This window comes from Amia ocellicauda, chromosome 4, assembly GCF_036373705.1.
Source record: "Amia ocellicauda isolate fAmiCal2 chromosome 4, fAmiCal2.hap1, whole genome shotgun sequence".
In the NCBI taxonomy this organism is placed as follows: Eukaryota; Metazoa; Chordata; class Actinopteri; order Amiiformes; family Amiidae; genus Amia; species Amia ocellicauda.
In genome coordinates, this window is record NC_089853.1 from 14032764 (window position 1) to 14054849 (window position 22086).

The 22086-nt window shown below is 36.4% G+C and overlaps 1 protein-coding gene across 1 annotated transcript; it reads left to right on the forward strand.

Annotated features, from left to right (window-relative positions):
- The first annotated feature begins 60 nt into the window (after positions 1-60).
- On the forward strand, positions 61-20816 carry LOC136747816 (ras-related and estrogen-regulated growth inhibitor). The gene is made up of 4 exons (XM_066701038.1): positions 61-3340; positions 7581-7637; positions 8119-8192; positions 17855-20816. Exons 1-4 carry the CDS (start codon positions 3232-3234, stop codon positions 18335-18337), a joined length of 723 nt encoding a protein of 240 aa, XP_066557135.1. The 5' UTR covers positions 61-3231; the 3' UTR covers positions 18338-20816.
- Positions 20817-22086: the final 1270 nt, after the last annotated feature.

The following is a 22086-nucleotide window of genomic DNA, read 5'->3' on the forward strand; positions in this document are numbered from 1 at the left end:
TTTCTTTGCTCTAAGACATGTAACCAATATTGAAGACATCCCACCCTGTGGTGCTAATTGATCGTTGCCTGAATCATCCTTCACAGAAGCTTTTTATTGCTTCCCTTAACTAGCTAAAGAAAAGTATCTTCAATGTATGTTAGCCATATCATATCTTCACTAGCCTTTTGTAGAAGTCTATCCAATCTTTTTGCACTTAGTGTTCTTGCCTCAATTGCATGGAGAAGCAGGATTGGGGGAAAAATATGAACTCCAAATTGGTCCTGTGATGCAAGCTGATTCATGAACTGCAGACTGGTCATGTGTGACGGGAGTGTTATCTGGTGTGCATCTGTCCATGGAGCATGTGGCTGCCGTGAAGGCTTCCGCATGCAAAGTAATGTTCCTGTGTCATGGGAATTAGTCGTGAAAGATGAAGTGAAAAACATTAACTCTTTCTGCCTTCGAATTTCATGAAGTCTTCAGCTGGAATGGATGTCGCACTGTTCACCTCATTACGTTAGGTTCCCTGAACACACAGTTATGTGATCTTTTGAGATAGTACACTGGCAGTCAACATGATGAGGTCAAATATTAAGTTAATTAACTTAACTAAGGAAGGAAGAACCAGCATGTTTTTTTAATTGAAATGTATTGAAAAGGAAAAGGCAGTGGAAGCTGGTCTCTCACTACAAGCATTACAACATCAATTGGTAATACCTGTTTTTTTTCCTAATTAGTTAACATTTTCTTTTGTAGTTTACAAAAAAATTCTACTACTACTATTATTCTTTAATCCAGAAGATGTCATATGGCTGCTTCAGATTAGGTGGAAAACTGCTAAATTCCAAATAATGTGTTATTCATACCCTAACTGTGTGATCTAGGCACCTCATTTTCTGTTATTCCACATTTCTGTAAATAGGATACTTTCAGGTTCTGAAATTGGTATTAGCAGGTGTAACTGGAAATAGCTGATTTAAGTGCTTTAAGTGATTTAAATGAGGGGACATGAGCCTGTAAACTGTTAAAAGTGGTGGTGCAATGTGAAATGAACAAAATGAAAACTTAACAAAAAGGGAAGCCTGGTTATATGACTCCATATGTAATATTTGTGTCATAGTTTCCTAATTTCAACATATGATATCTACAGGAAGGTTTGCTTTTCAACTTTGTATCATAGTGAATGGACCTTATGAAGGTAAAAATGGACTGTAAACAGCATGTCTGCACTTCATAAAAATGTAATATTTTTTGATGAGAATAATTTTAATTGAAATTAACTGAATGTCTCCATTACAGTTGAGATTGACACATGAAGCTATGATCTTTTCTTTTAGTTGTATTGCTGTTAGACTGTCCAGGTATCCTCTTGACCAAAAGTGTATATAAAGAATCGCTAACCGTACAGTTCTAGAGAGCTGGTGGTACCATTTTGAAATGCAACACTAATAAGATATCCAATATTATTGGGTTAATTTATATGGAAAATGTCATTAAATGCTCAGATGCTTTAGAGAAGGTTTAGAGACCAGCAATTATCCTTTCCAGGGTTAAAGGCACGAGTCATGCGGACAGACTGAGAGAGCTTCAACACATAACAACTCAAGTGAAACTTGATTAAGGTATTCATAATATTTAGAGGAGATGGAGAGCTAATACTAGGAAAAATTGTGCTGAGGATAATTTGCCAAAGTATGTGGCTAATTTAAATAGACTGGAATCTGGAGATATTTCAAAGTAGCATAGCTACTTATTTGATTTGCACCTTCCAGCAGTTACTAGATTTAAGACTATATCAAAACAGACTAGTACACTAGTAATCCCAGTAAAGATGGTGAAAGATCTAGCAAAGACCATAACAATATTAAGAGGAGTCACGCATTCACTGAACATGGTGTAAAAATATACCCTTCAGGAGAACAACTGCTGGAGAGCAGCTCGTAGAAAGCAAGTTCAAGAACTTATTTCTGAGTATGATTTGAGGTAAAGCCAATTCAATAAAGCTCAATGTGACATCATGGTTCTTGGTAAAGCACTGACTGGAGAATGGGACAGGATCCCTCAAGATGCCAACCATTATCTGATTAGAAGCCTACATTATTACTTCTCCACTCAAGTGTTTCCTTGGACCATGTTCATGCAGTGCGAAAATACGGTAAATAAGAGGAAAACCTTATAGGCATGTTTTTATTTTCAAAGATCTTGTGTTCAGATAAATTTCAGTTAGTTCTGAATTATGATTTGTGAATAAAATAAAATTATACAGTGAGATACATTGATGTAATCTATCAAAAGTGAATATAATACCGGAAACAAACAACCCTATCTAGAAATAAAGGAAGATGTTGTAAGACCTTTTTCATGAGGAGAAATGGAGGTAAGAAAACTGTTTTGGTTTGCTATATTACTGCAGAATGGTTAATTTGATGGCATTTCAAGACTAATATCCTTATATTCCTATGCTTCCATGTCTTTTAATTTCAGGAGTAAAATGATCATATATTTCACACTGCAGTATTTCTAAGATAATGAACATTTTGAATACAATTAGTCTGAAAAACATCAATTTAAAGTTCATAAGCATTACGTAAGTACAACATTCAAAATGATTGAACTGAAATACATTCAAATTTTTAAAAAGTTTTAGAAATAATTAACAGATTGGTAGAACTTGATAAATAAAATTGTATTGTTTTAAACAGAAAAGAATGATTACAAAATCTAACCCTCAAACTTCAGCAAATATGTGCATGTTGCATCAGAGCTTGAGTTTTGTTCCTCATGACTGCTTCGCGACTTTCCCCTCTATTATTGATAATTGATAAGGCACCCGCATTGTCCCAGTTTAGGTGGGCAGTCAGTTGTAATTATCCCTATTGATCAATACCCATATGTCCGCATTTTTTTTTTACCTAACTTATGCAATCTGTGGTTCATATTTTGGGTGCCATTGCGTATGTGTTTTCCTAAAGCTGTTGATAGGAAGAAAGCTCAGTCGGGACTCACATCATTTGCACAGCCTTGGATTTATCAACTTAATTGCGAACGTCAGCATAAATTATGAGTGACTGAGAGGAGGGGCAGATACAAAGGCGTTTACTGTCCTGTTCCTCTGGGCTGCTATTCGGAAACAGAAGGGATACTTTTCCCATACACACACTTCAGTTTCAGACAAGAGGAGAACTCTTTGGAGTTTATGCATGATCCTCCTGCAATGAGTAATTTAAAGTTCATTTCAAGGATCTTAAGATGACCACAAATTTCACTTTGCCAAGACCTCTGAGGAGATCGGGAAGTCTCCCTTCCTCCAGAACTGTCAGGATAGTCGTGTTAGGACAAGGCGCTGTTGGGAAAACAGGTAAACTCCAAAATACGATTGATTTCAAATGTGTGGCTTATGCATGATGATCATGTTTAGTCATCTCGGTTGACGGTGGCCTGGTGACATTTTGTAGCAACTTTGACATGGAAAGCAAACCATTCTTGAGACGCAGCTAGCAAGCACGCCACGATTTCACAGAGCTGTTTGATACGAAAGTTGACTTCAATTTAAATGGATCAATTGAACACGTAAGGTTTGACTTTAAAACAAAACAAGATACCCCCCACCCCGCCCCAAAAGGCACAATAAAGTTGGTAATAAAGGTAATTGAATCTTATGACTAAAGCACCAGAAACTTGTTCTCGGGCACTGGTTAAGAAAAAAAAAAAAAAAGCATATGCTAGTACACTCAAACTTAAAAAAAAAAAAAAAAGTAAAACAAATTAAATGTTTATTATTATTATTATTATTATTATTATTATTATTATTATTATGTATTGCTGTTTTAACGTTCGATTGCGATTTCATTCAATTTTGTTAAATAAAAGTGATTGTTATCCAACACGCAATGTAATTAAATAATAAGTAGTAGTAATAGTCTACTTAATAGTATAGAAGTACTGGTAGCAGTAATAATGTTCTGATGTGTCGGAAACATTACCTCTAAAATGTTGTGTATGTGTGTGTGTGTGTGTGTGTGTGTGTAAATACAGGCTATATTTGTATGTACCAGTTTTATGTTCCTTTAAGCAGAGCTCGTTTGAGTTTTAAGTGCTGTGAACCAGTGAAATCTATATAAAACGTCCTGGTATGAGTGTAGGTGGGATTTGAGTGGGAACAGTTTCTGTAGAACATATCAATCTTCATGGATTGTGGTCTGTTTTAATCAGTTGATTTTAAAAGCAAGTAAAAGTTTTGTACACGTGTTTTTAGAGTGTTTGTTCCACGGCTGTCCATTTGTTTTAAATGAACGATAATAACACTTGTATTCAAACACAATTAATACAGTTAATATTCTACAAATGTACTGATCATTTAAATATATTTAGCATTGCATTTAAAGGCCATCAGTAATCTCTTGCGAAATTATAACTTCCACAATATAATACATTTGAAATTTAAATATTCTTGTACATACACCTAGACAAATAACATTGTGCCAACATGTAACAAAATGATGCTGTGGCATCTCAGATTTGTAGACTCCATGGGATATTGTCAAAATATTTTTGCATTAATAGAACTACATTCCAGAGAAAAATATTTACAAAACATTTAGGTAAAATAAACACAAATTATAGAATTGTGCCTGATATGTACTGAAATTCCAGAAATGGACCTATAAAATGTCTATTCAATATTGTTGTGCAACATTCAGAGAGGCCATTGCAAAAGCACTATCAGGGAACTAGGGCAATACCGTTTTGCATTTTTTTTTTTTTTTTTTTTTGCCTAAACCAAAATAAACTATCTACAAATTCAAATTCAAAAATACAGATTGTGCCAGAAAGAAATGTGTTGGCTGTAGACTGGTAGATCCATCATGTAAATAACAATAAATATTTCTTAAAACCTCTATTTCCAAGCAAAGGTTTTTGATTGAACTTTCATCAATTATTGAAAACATATTAACTTTAACAATACAGTACTCAGAATACACCTGCAAAGCATTTTGAAATGCATTTTGAAACCCACTTTAGTAAGCTAAAGTAAACTAAAGTGAAGTTGAAGAATAATCAAATAAGTTCTGGAATTTTAAATGGACACACATACATTGTCATACATTGAAATAAAGCCTGCACATTTTAATCAAATGTAATTTATATAATGTCATGTAAATTACTGTATTGTCAAAGCTTGAAACAAGCATCTATAGTCAGACGACTTAGCATTACAGACTCCAACATTTCCACATAAGTACATGATAAAAGTCCCATGTTTCATGCTGAATTCCAATATGCAGTGTAAATAACCAGAAACTCAGTATGAACATTTCAAAGTCATTCAAAGTTTTGATCGTAGAAAATTCTGGAATCAGTGATGTGCACAGGGTGGGGGCTGGGGGGGCTTGACCTATGCCCTTCTGTCCTCATGCCCCAAAGTGTCCTCCCCTCCTGTGCACACGATGCTTAAAAAGTGCCCTTTTTTCTCAATGAGCCCCTGCCTTTGTTTTTCTGCACATTACTGTGTGAAATTATATGACAATCAAGGACAACAATGTCAAAAGGGAGGGGGACTTATTTGGTAAGACCACTATGGCACCATAAGGTTCCTCATGTTATCAAGGCTTTCCTGAGTTCAGACAACAATAGACTGTCATCCCTGAGCAAGTCAGAGAATCACAAATTCTCACAGAATTATTTAGCACAGGGTTAGTATCCTAATATATTTCAGTTGTACTAACATAAATGTGTGCTGAAAAGTTTGACCATTGTTGTATCTTATTTTCACCAATGATCCAGATTCGGACCCTGGTTGTTTTGTATGGTGGTACAATTATGGTATGGGAAAAGGGAAAAGCTTGTACAAAATACTTGGAATATAAATTTATCTGAAACGTTAGCACAGGAAATGCCAATTTTGTTTGTCTTTCCTGTCACCACAAGGAGAGCAACAGGCCAACAAATGAGTAAAACCAGAAAAAGTCTCACCTCAAGGAATCTTCTATCAGCTCCTCCTCTTAAGAGAGTATATTACTTTATATTAGTGTACCAAAACACATCACAAATATGTACTTGAAATACCTCATGAACTACTTATGTTATCTAATAAAACAAAATATATATATATATATATTTTGAAAAAAGGGTTTTGACATCCTCCATTATTTGATGATTTTTTTCATTTTAAAGTTGTTTATATGTATTTGACACATACAGTGGGGGAAAAAAGTATTTGATCCCCTGCTGATTTTGTACGTTTGCCCACTGACAAAGAAATGATCAGTCTATAATTTTAATGGTAGGTGTATTTTAACAGTGAGAGACAGAATAACAACAAAGAAATCCAGAAAAACGCATTTCAAAAAAGTTATAAATTGATTTGCATGTTAATGAGGGAAATAAGTATTTGATCCCCTATCAATCAGCAAGATTTCTGGCTCCCAGGTGTCTTTTATACAGGTAACGAGCTGAGATTAGGAGCACTCTCTTAAAGGGAGTGCTCCTAATCTCAGCTCGTTACCTGTATAAAAGACACCTGTCCACAGAAGCAATCCATCAATCAGATTCCAAACTCTCCACCATGGCCAAGACCAAAGAGCTGTCCAAGGATGTCAGGGACAAGAAAACAATTGGTAACACACTACGCTGTGAAGGACTGAAATCCTGCAGCGCCCGCAAGGTCCCCCTGCTCAAGAAAGCACATGTACAGGCCCGTCTGAAGTTTGCCAATGAACATCTGAATGATTCAGAGGAGAACTGGGTGAAAGTGTTGTGGTCAGATGAGACCAAAATCAAGCTCTTTGGCATCAACTCAACTCGCCGTGTTTGGAGGAGGAGGAATGACCCCAAGAACACCATCCCCACCGTCAAACATGGAGGTGGAAACATTATGCTTTGGGGGTGTTTTTCTGCTAAGGGGACAGGACAACTGCACCGCATCAAAGGGACGATGGACGGGGCCATGTACCGTCAAATCTTGGGTGAGAACCTCCTTCCCTCAGCCAGGGCATTGAAAATGGGTCGTGGATGGGTATTCCAGCATGACAATGACCCAAAACACACAGCCAAGGCAACAAAGGAGTGGCTCAAGCGGAAGCACATTAAGGTCCTGGTGTGGCCTAGCCAGTCTCCAGACCTTAATCCCATAGAAAATCTGTGGAGGGAGCTGAAGGTTTGAGTTGCCAAACGTCAGCCTCGAAACCTTAATGACTTGGAGAGGATCTGCAAAGAGGAGTGGGACAAAATCCCTCCTGAGATGTGTGCAAACCTGATGGCCAACTACAAGAAACATCTGACCTCTGTGATTGCCAACAAGGGTTTTGCCACCAAGTACTAAGTCGAAGGGGTCAAATACTTATTTCCCTCATTAACATGCAAATCAATGTATAACTTTTTTGAAATGCATTTTTCTGGATTTTTTTGTTGTTATTCTGTCTCTCACTGTTAAAATACACCTACCATTAAAATTATAGACTGATCATTTCTTTGTCAGTGGGCAAACGTACAAAATCAGCAGGGGATCAAATACTTTTTTCCCTCACTGTACACTATAGCGACATGAAAACTTTGTTTTCTCTGTTGTGATGGAAAATTATTTTATTACTGTTTTGTAGCAATGACTGTGCGGTTCATCACAAAGAGATTCATTGGAGAATATGATCCAACTCTCGGTAGGTACTTGAGGAAATATATTTTTAAAAATTATCATCTAATTTGCAATTCAGAGCACCTTAACATTTCCAACTTTTAATTTAGTTTTACTCAACTATCTCATTGGAATTCTTTGGTACTCACTGACATGGGAATGAGTGAGTGAGCATTTCACTGATGTTTCTTCATAGTGAAGAACATTATTTAGTTCTCAAGACATTTGCATATCTATAATTTTATTTCTATGAAGTATCCCTCCAGAATGTACAAAACTTTAAAACTACATTTTGTCTACTTACTACTACCTACTCAAATGGCAGGCTGTAGATGGTGGGGTGAGGGGAGGAGAAGAAATGTATCCCTCTTTGTCCAGTTGGCCAGGATGTGGATGCTCAAGCCAAAAAGAAACAAAGGCTTATGTCGAAGCAGACAATCACTATTTTGAGTTTTCTGTTATCTTTTTGTTTTTGTTTTATTAACATATTGGTCATTCATATGCAGAAACCATCTACAGGCATGAAGCAACTGTAAGTGGAGATGTTGTACACTTTGAAATCTTGGATACAGCAGGTCAGGTGAGTACTCACTGCTCACTGCTTTTTTCCTTCAAAATTAGTTTTTCCATTTGATCTACATTAGGATTTCCAGCATTTCAATATTATGGAAGGGTGTGAATTTATAAGGTACTGCTGAGTTGGGGTCCATTCTGAACTGAAATTAAGAGGTCAATTCCAACTCACAAGTGTGATCAAATGTGGAATTGAATTGGACATTAACTGGAAGTGACTTTTTTTTTAGGAATTGTCCATTCCAGTTCAGTTCTGCTATGTAATACTTTTGAAAATCTAAAGAAGAATATTCTCAGTGTTGGCACATCCATCCATCCATTTTCAAAACCGCTTATCCTGGTGAAGGTCGCGGGGAAGCCGGAGCCGATCCCGGCAGGCATAGGGCGCAAGGCAGGAATACACCCAGTACAGGACGCCAATCCATCGCTGTGCAACACACACACAAACAGGGCAATTTAACTAGACCAATTAACCTAACCCACATGTCTTTGGACGGTGGGAGGAAAACCGGAGGAAAAAAGAAACCAGAGAAAACCCACATGGCCACGGGGAGAACATGCAAACTCCACACAGACAGGTACCCCAAGCTGGGACTCAAACCCAGGCCCCTGGAGCTATGAGGCAGCAGCTAACCACCGTGCCACCATGCTGCCCCAGTGTTGGCGCACATGAATGTAATTCACAGTGACAACAATAGGTAAATTATAATGTGAATTTTAACTGTTGTTCACAATTATATCAGAATGTAATGGTATGTTTTAAACATAAGTTTTGTGTTGAACTTCACAAGTTTTGTAAATAAAGCACCCAGACACCGCTCCAATGCTGCCTACGAAACCAGTGACAACAATCGCCCTTTCAGCTCAGATTGATCTCACTAATGCTATGCTATTATTACAAGCTGGCATTGACAATACTGACAGAGAGAGAATATGGACACCAACATATGAGGTTGTTCCATGCCAGAACTTAAAGTAAATACAGAAATAAATGCCGTTCTGTTTGTTTATTTATTGTAATACATATTTATTTCAAAATGTATTTATTTATAATGCAATATCCATAGACCAGGATTCTTCAAATATTTGTCAGATGCAGAGTTTAAATTAAGATTAAAAACTGAGCCTTACAAGTTTTTAATTTGCTCATGCATTTACCAGTACTATTTTACCAATCACCAAAACAGGTAACACAATTCACAATACTAACACAATTCACTCATTTGTAAATAATCTGAAGATTTCATTGTTTAACATACATGTACAATCCCAAATGAAGTACAAATATATCTTAGTACAACTGCATGTCTGAGACCTGTCAAATTTGAGTGATTTGTCCCCAAAATGCCATGTTCTCTACAGTTGCTAACAGTCTAAATTTACGTAAACTAATCCAAGCATGGCAATTCAGTCATCACTTCTTAATTAACCTGTTTTGACAATCTATGAGAGGCCTGTGTAAAACTTAAAGCTGTTGTAGCCACACATGCACTGCTCTGTGTAACGCTCACACTCCGAGGGGAAACTTAAAGGGGAAAGTAAAATGGGGTATTAAAATGTATAAAAAAACAAACAAACATACCAACCAGTACATATACAGTTATATTATACTTTTTTGTGACCTGGCTGCATTGTTTAATCTGTGCACTGTTAAACACTACAGAAAAATAGGAAGAGGAGGAGTAAATGCATAGTGCCAGCATTAAAAATCAAACTCAGAAGTACTGGGGATTGAAGTAATGAATTCTCAAGAACTAGTTCTTGAGACAATACACACAAAAATAATTCCTGGCGTTTTTTTTTCAAGATATTGATCCATATACAGGAAATAAACAAATCTGTACAATACCTTCTATACGGTTTCTTTTAAACTTGATGCTAGTGAAGTTTTATGTTAAACTTCACAAGTTCTGTAAACGAAGCACCCAGACACTGCTGCCTACGAAACCAGTGACAACAATCGGCCTTTCAGCTCAGATTGATCTCACTAATGCTATGCTATTATTACAAGCTGGCATTGACAATACTGACAGAGAGAGGATATGGACAATTGACTATCATTGCCTTAGCTACTTGCCTTACAACTCATAAAAGAAACCCTGAAACATACTGTTTGACCACTAGAATTATGCCTATTTTCATGAAAGAGGCACACAGAGGAGATTTGGAGCTGTGCCCTTTTCAGTTGTTAAATCTATCTCTTCAGAGATAATTCACATAATCTGTTTGGATATAAAGTCTCACAGCTTCCATTAAGACAGTATTGACATTATTACATAATGTGACAAATAATAGGCTAATAATAATAAACTATATATTTCCTTCAGTACCATTTATGATTATTTACCTTTCATTATAACAACGTCATTCTGTAGAGAAGTGGAATTCTGGCGCATATTCTGTATAGTTTTCAGTGTCAGAATCTGTGTCAAAACAATCATAAAAGCTGCAGGTATGAAAGCACCTAACAAGTATAATCATTTATATTTGCATGTAACTGGAAACTAAAGTGTTTAACATTTCGTTCACATTATACTTTTAATATGTTACACATTCTGGTTGTCTGGTTTTATAATAATTTCTGTGTGCTCAACACAGAGTCTGGAAGCAATGGATAAACTGTCACTGGGCATATATACACTGATCAGCCGTAACATTATGACCACCTGCCTAATATTGTGTAGGTCCCCCTTTTCGAGGCATAGACTCCACTAGACCTCTGAAAGTGTGCTGTGGTATCTGGCACCAAGACGTTAGCAGCAGATCCTTTAAGTCCTGTAAGTTGCGAGGTGGGGCCTCCATGGATCAGATTTGTTTGTCCAGCACATCCCACAGATGCTTGATTAGATTGAGATCTGGGGAATTTGGAGGCCAAGTCAACACCTTTAACTCGTGATTCATCAGACCAGGCCACCTTTTTCCATTGTTCCGTGGTCCAGTTCTGATGCTCACGTGCCCATTGTAGGCGCTTTCGGCAGTGGACAGGGGTCAGCATATGCACCCTGACTGGTCTGCGGCTACACAGCCCCATACGCAACAAACTGCGATGCACTGTGTGTTCTGATGCCTTTCTATCAGAGCCAGCATTCACTTTTTCAGCAATTTGAGCTACAGTAGCTCGTCTGTTGGATCGGACCACACAGGCCAGCCTTCGCTCCCCACTTGCATCAGTGAGCCTTGGCCGCCCATGACCCTGTCGCCGGTTCACCGCTTTTCCTTCCTTGGACCACTTTTGATAGGTACTGACCACTGCAGACCGGGAACACCCCACAAGAGCTGCAGTTTTGGAGATGCTCTGACCCAATCGTCTAGCCATCACAATTTGGCCCTTGTCAAAGTCGCTCAGATCCTTACGCTTGCCCGTTTTTCCTGCTTCTAACACATCAACTTTGAGGACACAATGTTCACTTGCTGCCTAATATATCCCACCCACTGACATGTGCCATGATAACGAGATTATCAATGTTATTCACTTCACCTGTCAGTGGTCATAATGTTATGGCTGATGTATGTATGTGAATTAAATTATGCTTTAATATAAGATAATGTGTGTCTTCCTCAATATATAGCAATTGTCAAACTTGGTACACTATCAAATATTATAAGGGGACTAGGGGTTTGGGCAATCGGAGGCTGACATACCTCCCTTGTGTCACCAGTCCATACACATATCCCCATACACCCAAGATATACAATTGCGCGCTATACCTAGGGATACATTTTCTACTAACATTATTACATAAATAGTTGCATAACTGACAAGGATGATGTTTTCAATCATCTCCTAATTTTTAACTGCCAAGGTCAACAGATAAATATCCATACTCACTTCACTGTGTGATCACTAGCTTACACATGAATAAATACGATCTTATCTGGAATACTGTGTACAGTTCTGGGCTCCACACTTCAAGAAAGATATCGCTGCTCTAGAGGCAGTTCAGAGGAGAGCAACCAGACTTATTCCAGGTCTGAAGGGAATGTCCTACTGAGAGACTGAGGGAACTGAACCTTTTCACCCTGGAATAGAGGAGACTACGTGGGGGCTTGATTCAAGTCTTCAAAATCATGAAGAGTATTGACCACATCAAACCAGAGAAGCTTTTCCAGATCAGCAGGGACACATGCACCCGGGGACACAAAAGGAAATTGGGCTTCAAGGCATTCAAAACGGAAAACAGGAGACACTTCTTTACACAGAGAGTTGTCACAATCTGGAACAAACTCCCCAGCAATGTGGTAGAAGCTGAAAGTTTGGGAACATTTAAAAATAGACTGGATAGGATCCTTGAATCACTTACTTATTAATGGACACCAAACGAGCACGATGGGTCAAATGGCCTCCTCTCGTTTGTAAACTTTCTTATGTTCTTATCTGTCACTTGCACAAGATTATTTTATTAAATACATATTTATTGGAATTTAGAAAAGATTCACATTTTTTTTGGATCCCTAGAAGTGACACAGTTCACTTGTTTCTGTAGGTACATCATAGCTTGAGGAACAGAGAGTTTTGAAGACATCTGACTTTAGTCAGACTTTAGTCAGTTCAAAGTACTGTATTTTGTACTATCAATATTATTGTGTCGTAGAGGCTTTGACGTACTATGGTACTGTAATAACACTGTAATCAAACTACCTGAAGCGTGTTATAAGTGCTAACCACATGACAAAAGCAGAGCTTAGACAGTCCCTAAAAAGACTGATTTATTTTGCCAACAAAAAGTCACATTTGAAACATAGTTAAGTGAGAGAACTTGATTTAGACAATTGAATATTGGGTATTCTGCATTTTGAATATAAACTGATGAAATATGTGAACAATTTAGAAAATTACTTTTTTGATTATTATTTTAACAGCATGTATTATGGTGTTTATCAATTCAGGACTTTTGCTTTACCAATTGGGAAACAAAAATAAAATTGTTAATGTAAAAAAAAAAACATGATGCCATGATTCCCCTTGAGAGCTGGATGGAAAACAAATCTAATTATATATATGCATACACTACCGTTCAAAAGTCTGGGGTCACTTAGAAATGTCCTTGTTTTCCATGAAAACAAACATGAAATGAGTTTGAATAGGAAATATAGTAAAATGAATAGTAAATATAGTCATTGACAAGGTTAGAAATAATGATTTTTAATTGAAACAATAATTGTGTCCTTCAAACTTTGTTTTCATCAAAGAATCCTCCATTTGCAACAATTACAGCCTTACAGACCTTTGGCATTCTAGCTGTCAATTTGTTGAGGTAATCTGAAGAGATTTCACCCCATGCTTCCTGAAGCACCTCCCACAAGTTGGATTGGCCTGATGTGCACTTCTTATGTACCATACAGTCAAGCTGCTCCCACAACAGCTCAATATGGTTGAGATCCGGTGACTGTGTTGGCCACTCCATTATAGACAGAATACCAGCTGACTGCTTCTTCCCTAAATAGTTCTTGCATAGTTTGGAGCTGTGCTTTGGGTCACTGTCCTGTTGTAGGAGGAAATTGGCTCCAATCAAGTGCCGTCCACAGGGTATGGCATGGACTTGCAAAGTGATAGCCTTCCTTCTTCAAGATCCCTTTCACCCTGTACAAATCTCCCACTTTACCACCACCAAAGCACCCCCAGACCATCACATTGCCTCCACCATGCTTGACAGATGGCGTCAAACACTCCTCCAGCATCTTTTCATTCGGTCTGCGTCTCACAAATGTTCTTCTTTGTTAGCTGAACATTTCAAACTTAGATTCATCTGTCCATAACACTTTTTTCCAATCTTCCTCTGCTCAGTGTCTGTGTTTTTTTTGCCCATCTTAATCTTTTATTTTTATCCTGCATCCCGGAGTCGCCTCTTCATTGTTGATGTTGAGACTGGTGTTTTGCGGGTACTATTTAATGAAGCTGCCAGTTGAGGACCTGTGAGGTGCCTGTTTCTTAAACTAGACACTCTAATGTATTTGTCCTCTTGCTCAGTTGTGCACCAGGGCCTCCCACTCCTCTTTCTATTCTGGTTAGAGCCAGTTTGCACTGTTCTGTGAAGGGATTGGTACACAGCGTTGTACGAGATCTTCAGTTTCTTGGCAATTTCTTGCATGGAATAGCCTTAATTTCTCTGAATAAGAATAGACTGACAAGTTTCAGAACAAAGTTATTTGTTACTGGCCATTTTAAGCCTGTAATCAAACCCACAATTGCTGATGCTCCAGATACTCAACAAGTCTAAAGAAGGCCAGTTTTATTGCTTCTTTAATCAGCACAACAGTTTTCAGCTGTGCTAACATAATTACAAAAGGTTTTTCTAATGATCAACATTAACAATGTCTACACTGTATTTCTGATCAATTTGATGTTATTATAAGCCATAGTATTTTCAAATACATAGGCTATATGTTTAAAAAAAATGAATATTTGACATATCAGTTGCAGACAGTATAATGCCAGACAATGCAGCAGTAACATGAATTTATCCATGAAGGGATCCCAAAGCCATATATCCACCATCTTCACACATCAGCTTGTTCCCTGTGTGGGCCTGCTGTTCGGAGCACGGCTCATTAGATAATTCAAATACACAATCGTGATAGTGGTGCACATACCAGCTTCAGCATGTAACAGAGACCAGCTTGGACTGAACACACAATTGGGCCTTGCTTGATCTTCACATTATCAAGTTAATCAGATACTGGAAGCAAAACCTTTATCTTTTACTTAAACTAGAAAATCCCACTGAAGAGGGCAATCAGATTGGCTACTGTGGCAAGGGTCGCAAAGCCATCAATGCCTCCCAAAATAATATATTTGCTGCAAATTACAAAATATTAAGCATTTCTTGATGCTGAGAACCCCTACCCTGTGACTCTTATTTTATTGTTTATGTTATGAAATCCAATCTTCCAGTAATCACAGCAGGAGAGGATGCAATCTGAGCAAAAGTATTAATTGGAAGAGAACGGAAAGTTTTCTTCTGAGAAGGATTGCCATTAACCAGCATTCACAGCTTCCCTCGGGACTGTGAACATGACCATATATAAGGAAAATGCATGGTAAAGTTTCATTATGAGTTGAATATTTTTGTATATTTTTGGCCATGAAATTGGAAGAAAAAACTTTCATCCAAATGCATTAACATTTTTTTTAATATATATTTAAAATCAACTGTTTTCTTGCCTGATTGACTCTGTGCTTGTGCAGCCATTTCGAAGGTAGAGTGGATGATTGTTGCTCAACTAATAATGATTCCAGTTGACATTGTATATAGATTACAAATACTGGTCTGAATTGGATTATATTTGACATTTCATAGATGATGGTGTCCTAATTCAGTTAACAGAACCGTGAAACTTCAAAGAATGAAGTGATTGAATTTTCTAAACCTTTTTAAACCGAAAATAATGCATTTCTACATCATCTGATGCTGCTGGTGAAACTTGTTAAACTGATAAACCTTGTACAAAGATATAAATAAACTAGTGTTTTCATGCTACATTATATGGTCTCTGTCTGAATAATATGGTGTTATGCTTTTATGAAACCTACTCCCACACAGGATTCGAAGCGCTGGCATTGGTCATTGTAGTAACTGTAAATCATGTTTGTGCAGCCAATCACTTTTCAGGAAATGCTTGTCAATTTTTTTTTTTATGCAGCCAATCACTGCAGAATACTCTTTATCAGTCATTTTTATGTGGCTAATTGGTTCTTCATTTATAAAATAAGGTGGAATGCAAAAATGTTTTTTGTTCAAAGTTTAATACAGACAACAATGACCATAAGCCTTTGCCAAGATTTCTGCTTTTTTTGCTTCATGATATGGGCGAATTAGAGATTTCACTGTTTTAATTGCTGCGTTCATATTGAAAGGTTATCTGAATTGTTAATGAAGCTTTCAAATTGCAATATTTAGTTTGATTTTACAGTGTTGATTTATTTTGTACGTTAATAGTTCTGTAGCAGTGAATTCCGTGCAGGAGATGATGTTGAGTGTGCAACAATCCCTACTGTTCTTCCACTTTATTTGTATTTACTGTTTTTTTATTATTATTAGTGTTACACAGTTTAGAGCATACTACTGGCATATTTGTTTTCTTCTGCTGAGCCTTTATGAAATCACAGATTAAATTGAGTGGAAGATAATAGAACAGTAAGGATTGTTGCACACTCAACAACATCTCCTGCATAGTACAAGGCTACTCACCAGACTCATGTAGTAAAGTGCAAAACAGACTTGAGTAAATTGCAACATACTGAAAACCATGTAATAACTGGGGATGATCCCGTGGATAGTACGGAGCTCCCTACTAAACTAGTATGCTAGCGAAGTACCAATTGCAACAAACTTGACTGCTGAAATCCCCAATCTCCAGCTCAGCACTAAACATTTAATCAATTGCACCAAACTCAAAATAATAGCTTCTGCCCTCTAGAGCACAGGACTAACTTAGTCTAACAGTTTCTAAAGACTAAACATTTTAATACCGCACCAAGTGAACAATGGAACACATCTGAAAGTCCAAACATGTACTGCCAGCTATATATTGCTGAAATGCACACGCATATAAGTGTATAATTGCTGAAAGGCACACACACATACATGCAAACATACATATACATTAATATGTTGTTTTACACTCAATACCAACAACCACATTTTAAAATGACAAATTATTAAAATATATCACATAAGATTTATAAAATGTACATATTGGACATTTATTTATAGTAAAGTAATACATATATTACATATCATAAAACCATAGATTCAATTCACAATACGTTATGCTACCTATTTATTGGCTTCCAGTGCCCAACAATTGCCATATCAAACAATTTAGTCACTTAGGAAAATTCATATTCAAAGCTGCTTTACAATTTATTTTCATGGCATTGTACCAGGTATAATATTGTTTATGTAGTCAGTTATGTAGGCCTGATATGGGTTTAAGCATGCATTTAAACACACAAATTATATAATACTTAGGTATACATATTTACCTATTTATAACACTGTAATGAGATATATTAGGTTTTAAAGTTTTTAAATAAAATAAAATCTCATTAAAACAAAATTCTCTCTGTAAAGAAAGCATTTCCAAGTCCCAGCAGATGGCCAATAGTAATAGTAAGTTTTCGATACAATGACATTTCAATACAATTAAATAATCCCATCACCTGCATGAAGTTCGTTGTAATCAAATATGAGCTATATTAGGTTACTTGTACTAATAACCAAAATGTTCTCATCCTGAGGTGTGTGCCCCCTTTCAGTTTTTGTTTAGCAACAAAACACTGAATCCTGAGTTCTGTACTGTGCAGGGGATCACCTGGTCTACAGTTTTCTCTGGAAGTATTTTATCATTGAAATTGAGCGGGCAGCTGGGGATGATCTTGAGATAGGACCATACTAGCTAGTATGCAGCTCTGTACTAACTCTGCATTTGACACAGTTATTAATAGGATTGTTTTCTTAAAGATCTCCAAAAATCCCATTGAGCAAAATCTGTGAAGTGTTTTTAAAGCAAACAAATAAAACAAAATCTCAGGGGTTATATTTAATAAATAAATACAATAATAAAAACATTATTTAAAATAAATAAACGCAATATGCTATACGCAAGAAACAGCATATAGAACTTAAATATTTTTTTCTTTAAAAATGGCTCTCCCCTTTGTCCCAGGAAGAAGATGCATTGCTGATTGAAGAGAAGATTAAGTGGGGGGATGGCTTTCTCATTGTGTACTCGGTGACAGACAGGTGCAGCTTTGACGAGGTGATGAGACTATGCTTCCTGGTCAACCACATTCACTCTGGCTCTCGAAAGGGGAGTAGTGATCCTCCTCCAACCGTCATTGTGGCCAACAAGAAGGACCTCCAGTATGATAGGATGGTGACTACTGAGGACGGAGAGTCACTGTCCAAGGGGCTCAAACTTCCCTTCTTTGAAATCTCAGCCAGGGACAGCTGGGAGGAGACAGCAACTGTCTTCCACACACTTTACGGGGAAATGATGAAACAGCTTACCTCTTCACCAACATCTTTCAGGAAGAGAACTGTTTCCAAGTTGATGGAGAAGATCCCCAAAATCAATTCCAACTCCACACTTGGATCAACAGGCAGAAGCTTCAGTTTTGGCTCCTTCAGGGACTTCTTATCTGATTGACCCACATTCCTTAAACCCTTTGGACTTTTATAATCTCTGTAATTCTATGACCTAACAATTACTGCAGTTCTGATGGTGTGCTTTTGACAAAATAGAAATAAAAATATATATTTTGGTGCAAAAAATGTACAGTGGTTTAGGGTAAAACATTAAAAAACAAATCACAATTTGGAATATATGTATAATTTCTTCTTTGACCTACCCATGAAACATAAATTACAAACCTATACCCTATTGTGGTTTGAGTGTCTTTGCATTATATTAAAACATGATAGGATAAAAGTTTTTTACTTTGCAAGGTAGGTCAAAGTTTTGATTTAGTCTAGCCCCTAATCTATTTAATTAAAAGTGAAATACAGTATATGTAAAAACAAACAAACAAACAATAATAATAATATACTACCATAATCTGCTGTATATTGCATTTTCAGGTTAGGAAGCTGTTTAGACTACAACATCCTAAAGTATTTGCTGGATAGGTGGATATTGACTGTTTTGCTTACAGGCTTCCAGTTTTATCTTTTTGGATGCATGTTCTACAATTGTTCCTTTTCCATCTTTGGCAGACAGACAGAATATTCACGGGTATTAAGCACAATATCCCATTCATTTTCAAAGAATGCTTTGTGTTTGGGGATGTACATTATCTAAAAATACTAGGATATAGTCCCATTCTGAGACATTCTAAACTGTATTTTTAGTTTAAAACCAATCCTTAGGAATAACAATGTCAGGATAACAAATCTGTTTTAAAACATCACGCTTTTGTTGTGCATTATTTTCTCTGCTCAGTTTTTCTAGGAGAAGGTAGAAAAATCGGCTTGATTTTAGACATGGTCTCATTAAAGATCAAAGTCCTTAATTGTCTTTTCATTCCCACTGTCCAGTCTTCTGAAATACTCCAATGCACAGTCCAGACTCAGTCCAGAGATACTGTGCAATATTCAAATTCAATTGCTTTAATTACTGTGTAACTGTCTTAATTGAGTCATCTAAAAATATTTAGTTTTCTTAAAGAGGAATTTACTTTCTGCAATGTACTTTATAATTTTTTTTTCTAACAATCCTTTTACCCAACATTGGAGGACTGCGTGGTTTGCACAACAAAGTCAGAAATCATTGCTACTAGGAAAACAAGCCAGTACTAAGAAATCTAAACTGCATAAATGTCAGCTTAAAAATAATTATTGAAAAACAAAACAAAGATTTAGCATTTGTCTACTTTTTCATGCTCTTTAGCTATACTTTTAATGATATACAAATGTCCAACAGCAGAAGTGCCACTGAACACTTGCTTAGCTCAATGCCTGAACTCATGTTACGTCTCACACACAACACACATCTCTTTCTCTACCTCTGTGAACAGTGTAGTAGTGAGTAACTGCGTGATTACGTCTTGAGTCAAACAAATAACAAAGAAGAGATAGATAGATGGGTAGACAAGAGAAATACAGTACATCATGCAGTTACACATGTCTATTCTGTGCACTGGGAGATAAATAATTGTTTCCTGGTCTGCTCCCTGTATGTGATGTGATGTACCAAGAAATACTGATCTGTTGAGTTTTAAGATGGAAACCTAGTCGATCCTGAATCTCCGGACGAATCTTGAATTAAATTAATGAAGAACTGAAGGAACTACTTTTACAAAAACAAAATCAAATTAAGGTCATAGGATACATCACTGTCTGTCTTTATTTACTTGCCTGTCTGCATATCTAAGTTTCCTTAAACCTTTTAAATTACCTTATCTAATGTAGCTATGTATCTTGTTAGCAAAAGCACTCAGGACTTGATTTTAGTATATTTTGCTCTGTAGAGTACTCGTATATCTTTCTCCTATATCTTTTCCTAATTGATCAGTTAAGTCTTGCAGGCCACTTATTTCTTGTCTTTCATTGTCTGTCCTTTATACCTCTAGCAATATATTCTTCTTTGTAACTATCCATTCTCTATGGACTTCATATGTATCCCCTGTTTACCAATGTCAATATCTGGTTAAATGATTTCATATTCTGCCTTTAGAAGTTGTTACAATAACTCTAGACTCTAAACATACAAAGATAATATTTGTAGTTACAATTCCTTAACAACTTAATGGTTGTTTGAATGGACTAGATCAATAAAAACACCTACTTTTTTGTTTGCTTTTGCACTGTACCAAAGTAACAAAGCAGTTCATTAACCTTTTCTTCCATTGGAGTTTCAATCTGCACAATTCCCTTTTTAGTGAGTCAAAGTCCCCTGGTAGTATGTTATATATCTCTCTACATATCCTGTCCCAAGAGATTGTATTTGCACAGTACTATGGATAGTACTGCTAAGAACAGAAAATGGCAGAAATTACCTGAAAATGTTACTCTACTAATATCTGGACATATATTATATATTGGGAAGGTAAACATATGCCTTCCCAATGCCCTTCACTGGTTTCACACAGACATACAATATATGTAAATAAAATAATATTTTTAAGTAACTTCAAGTCCATGGTTCCTCCAGTTTCTACATCTTTAACATGTTCAAGGGGGTTGATGGAGAAGTTTTTTTGAGGATTCTCCCTGAAATGGTTGTGTTCATTTGAAATCCAATAACCTGTCATTAAAGTAAATTGCCAAGGGGCTTGAAATACTTTGTATAATGTTCTTTGAATAATAGTTGCAACATTTTGAAAGTCTGCTTTCATCCTACATGACCCTGGTACAGGTAGTTGTGGAGTGATGACTTGATATATGGCTGCTAAGAAAGATCCACTTTGTTTTCCACATCAGGGAGATAGTCAGTATTAAAGTAGAAAATGCTCTAATTATCGGGGGTTTATTTTGAATTAGTTATTAGTTGAATAGTAATTTTACCTATTTGAACGCACATTTTTCTTCATATTCCATTAAGCTATTACAATTAGAAATTGACATAATTGTATCTAGTAGTGTCTAGATAAGGGGGTTACTAAAGCAATAGTGTAAATTCACTACATGAATAATACAGTTTCCCCCAATAAAAAGAAAAATATATACGGTATGCAACAGGTAACCTATTCATTCTATTTCACATATCCCAAACCAACAAATAGCAGGTGAATTTTTTCAACTCTAAAATATTTAAAAAAAGGACCTAGGAATATTATTTCCAGATAATAACAACAATATTTGAATGTTTACTATAAATTTGCCCCACACACTGCTTTTAAAAACAAGACAACCCAATTAAAGCAACCTTCAGATGCACACGTCCAGTCAGCCTGACTACAGGATTCAGAAACATGTTACAGATTAATATTGTTGCAGCTCAAGTTAATATGTTAATCATTATTTAAATGCTTATTCACAGACCATTCTTCGTGCAGTTAAATACTGCAATTCAAAATACTATACCAGTTCCTATAGCTACTTTCCATTATCTTTTACTAAGATCATTCCTACAACAGGAATTAAGAAATAGAAAATATATCTATTCATTTAGTGAATCTAGCCATGTTTTTTGTTTTTGTTTTACTTTTTTGTAAGCCAACCCAAACCAGGAATGGGCTCAACCTGGTCTGTATTGAAGGGAAAAATTGTAACTGAAGTGACTGACCTGTTGCTCCAAGTGTTTTTTTGTTTCTTTTTGTACAGTCTGTCACTGTTTTTATTCCACGATGCTGATTCTGAATGTGTTTTCATATTTTAAATTTCTACTACTCTATCGTGTCTCTCAGTTACTGATCTCCAGCAATAACTTTCTAAATATCCCACTCTTGTGATAACTCA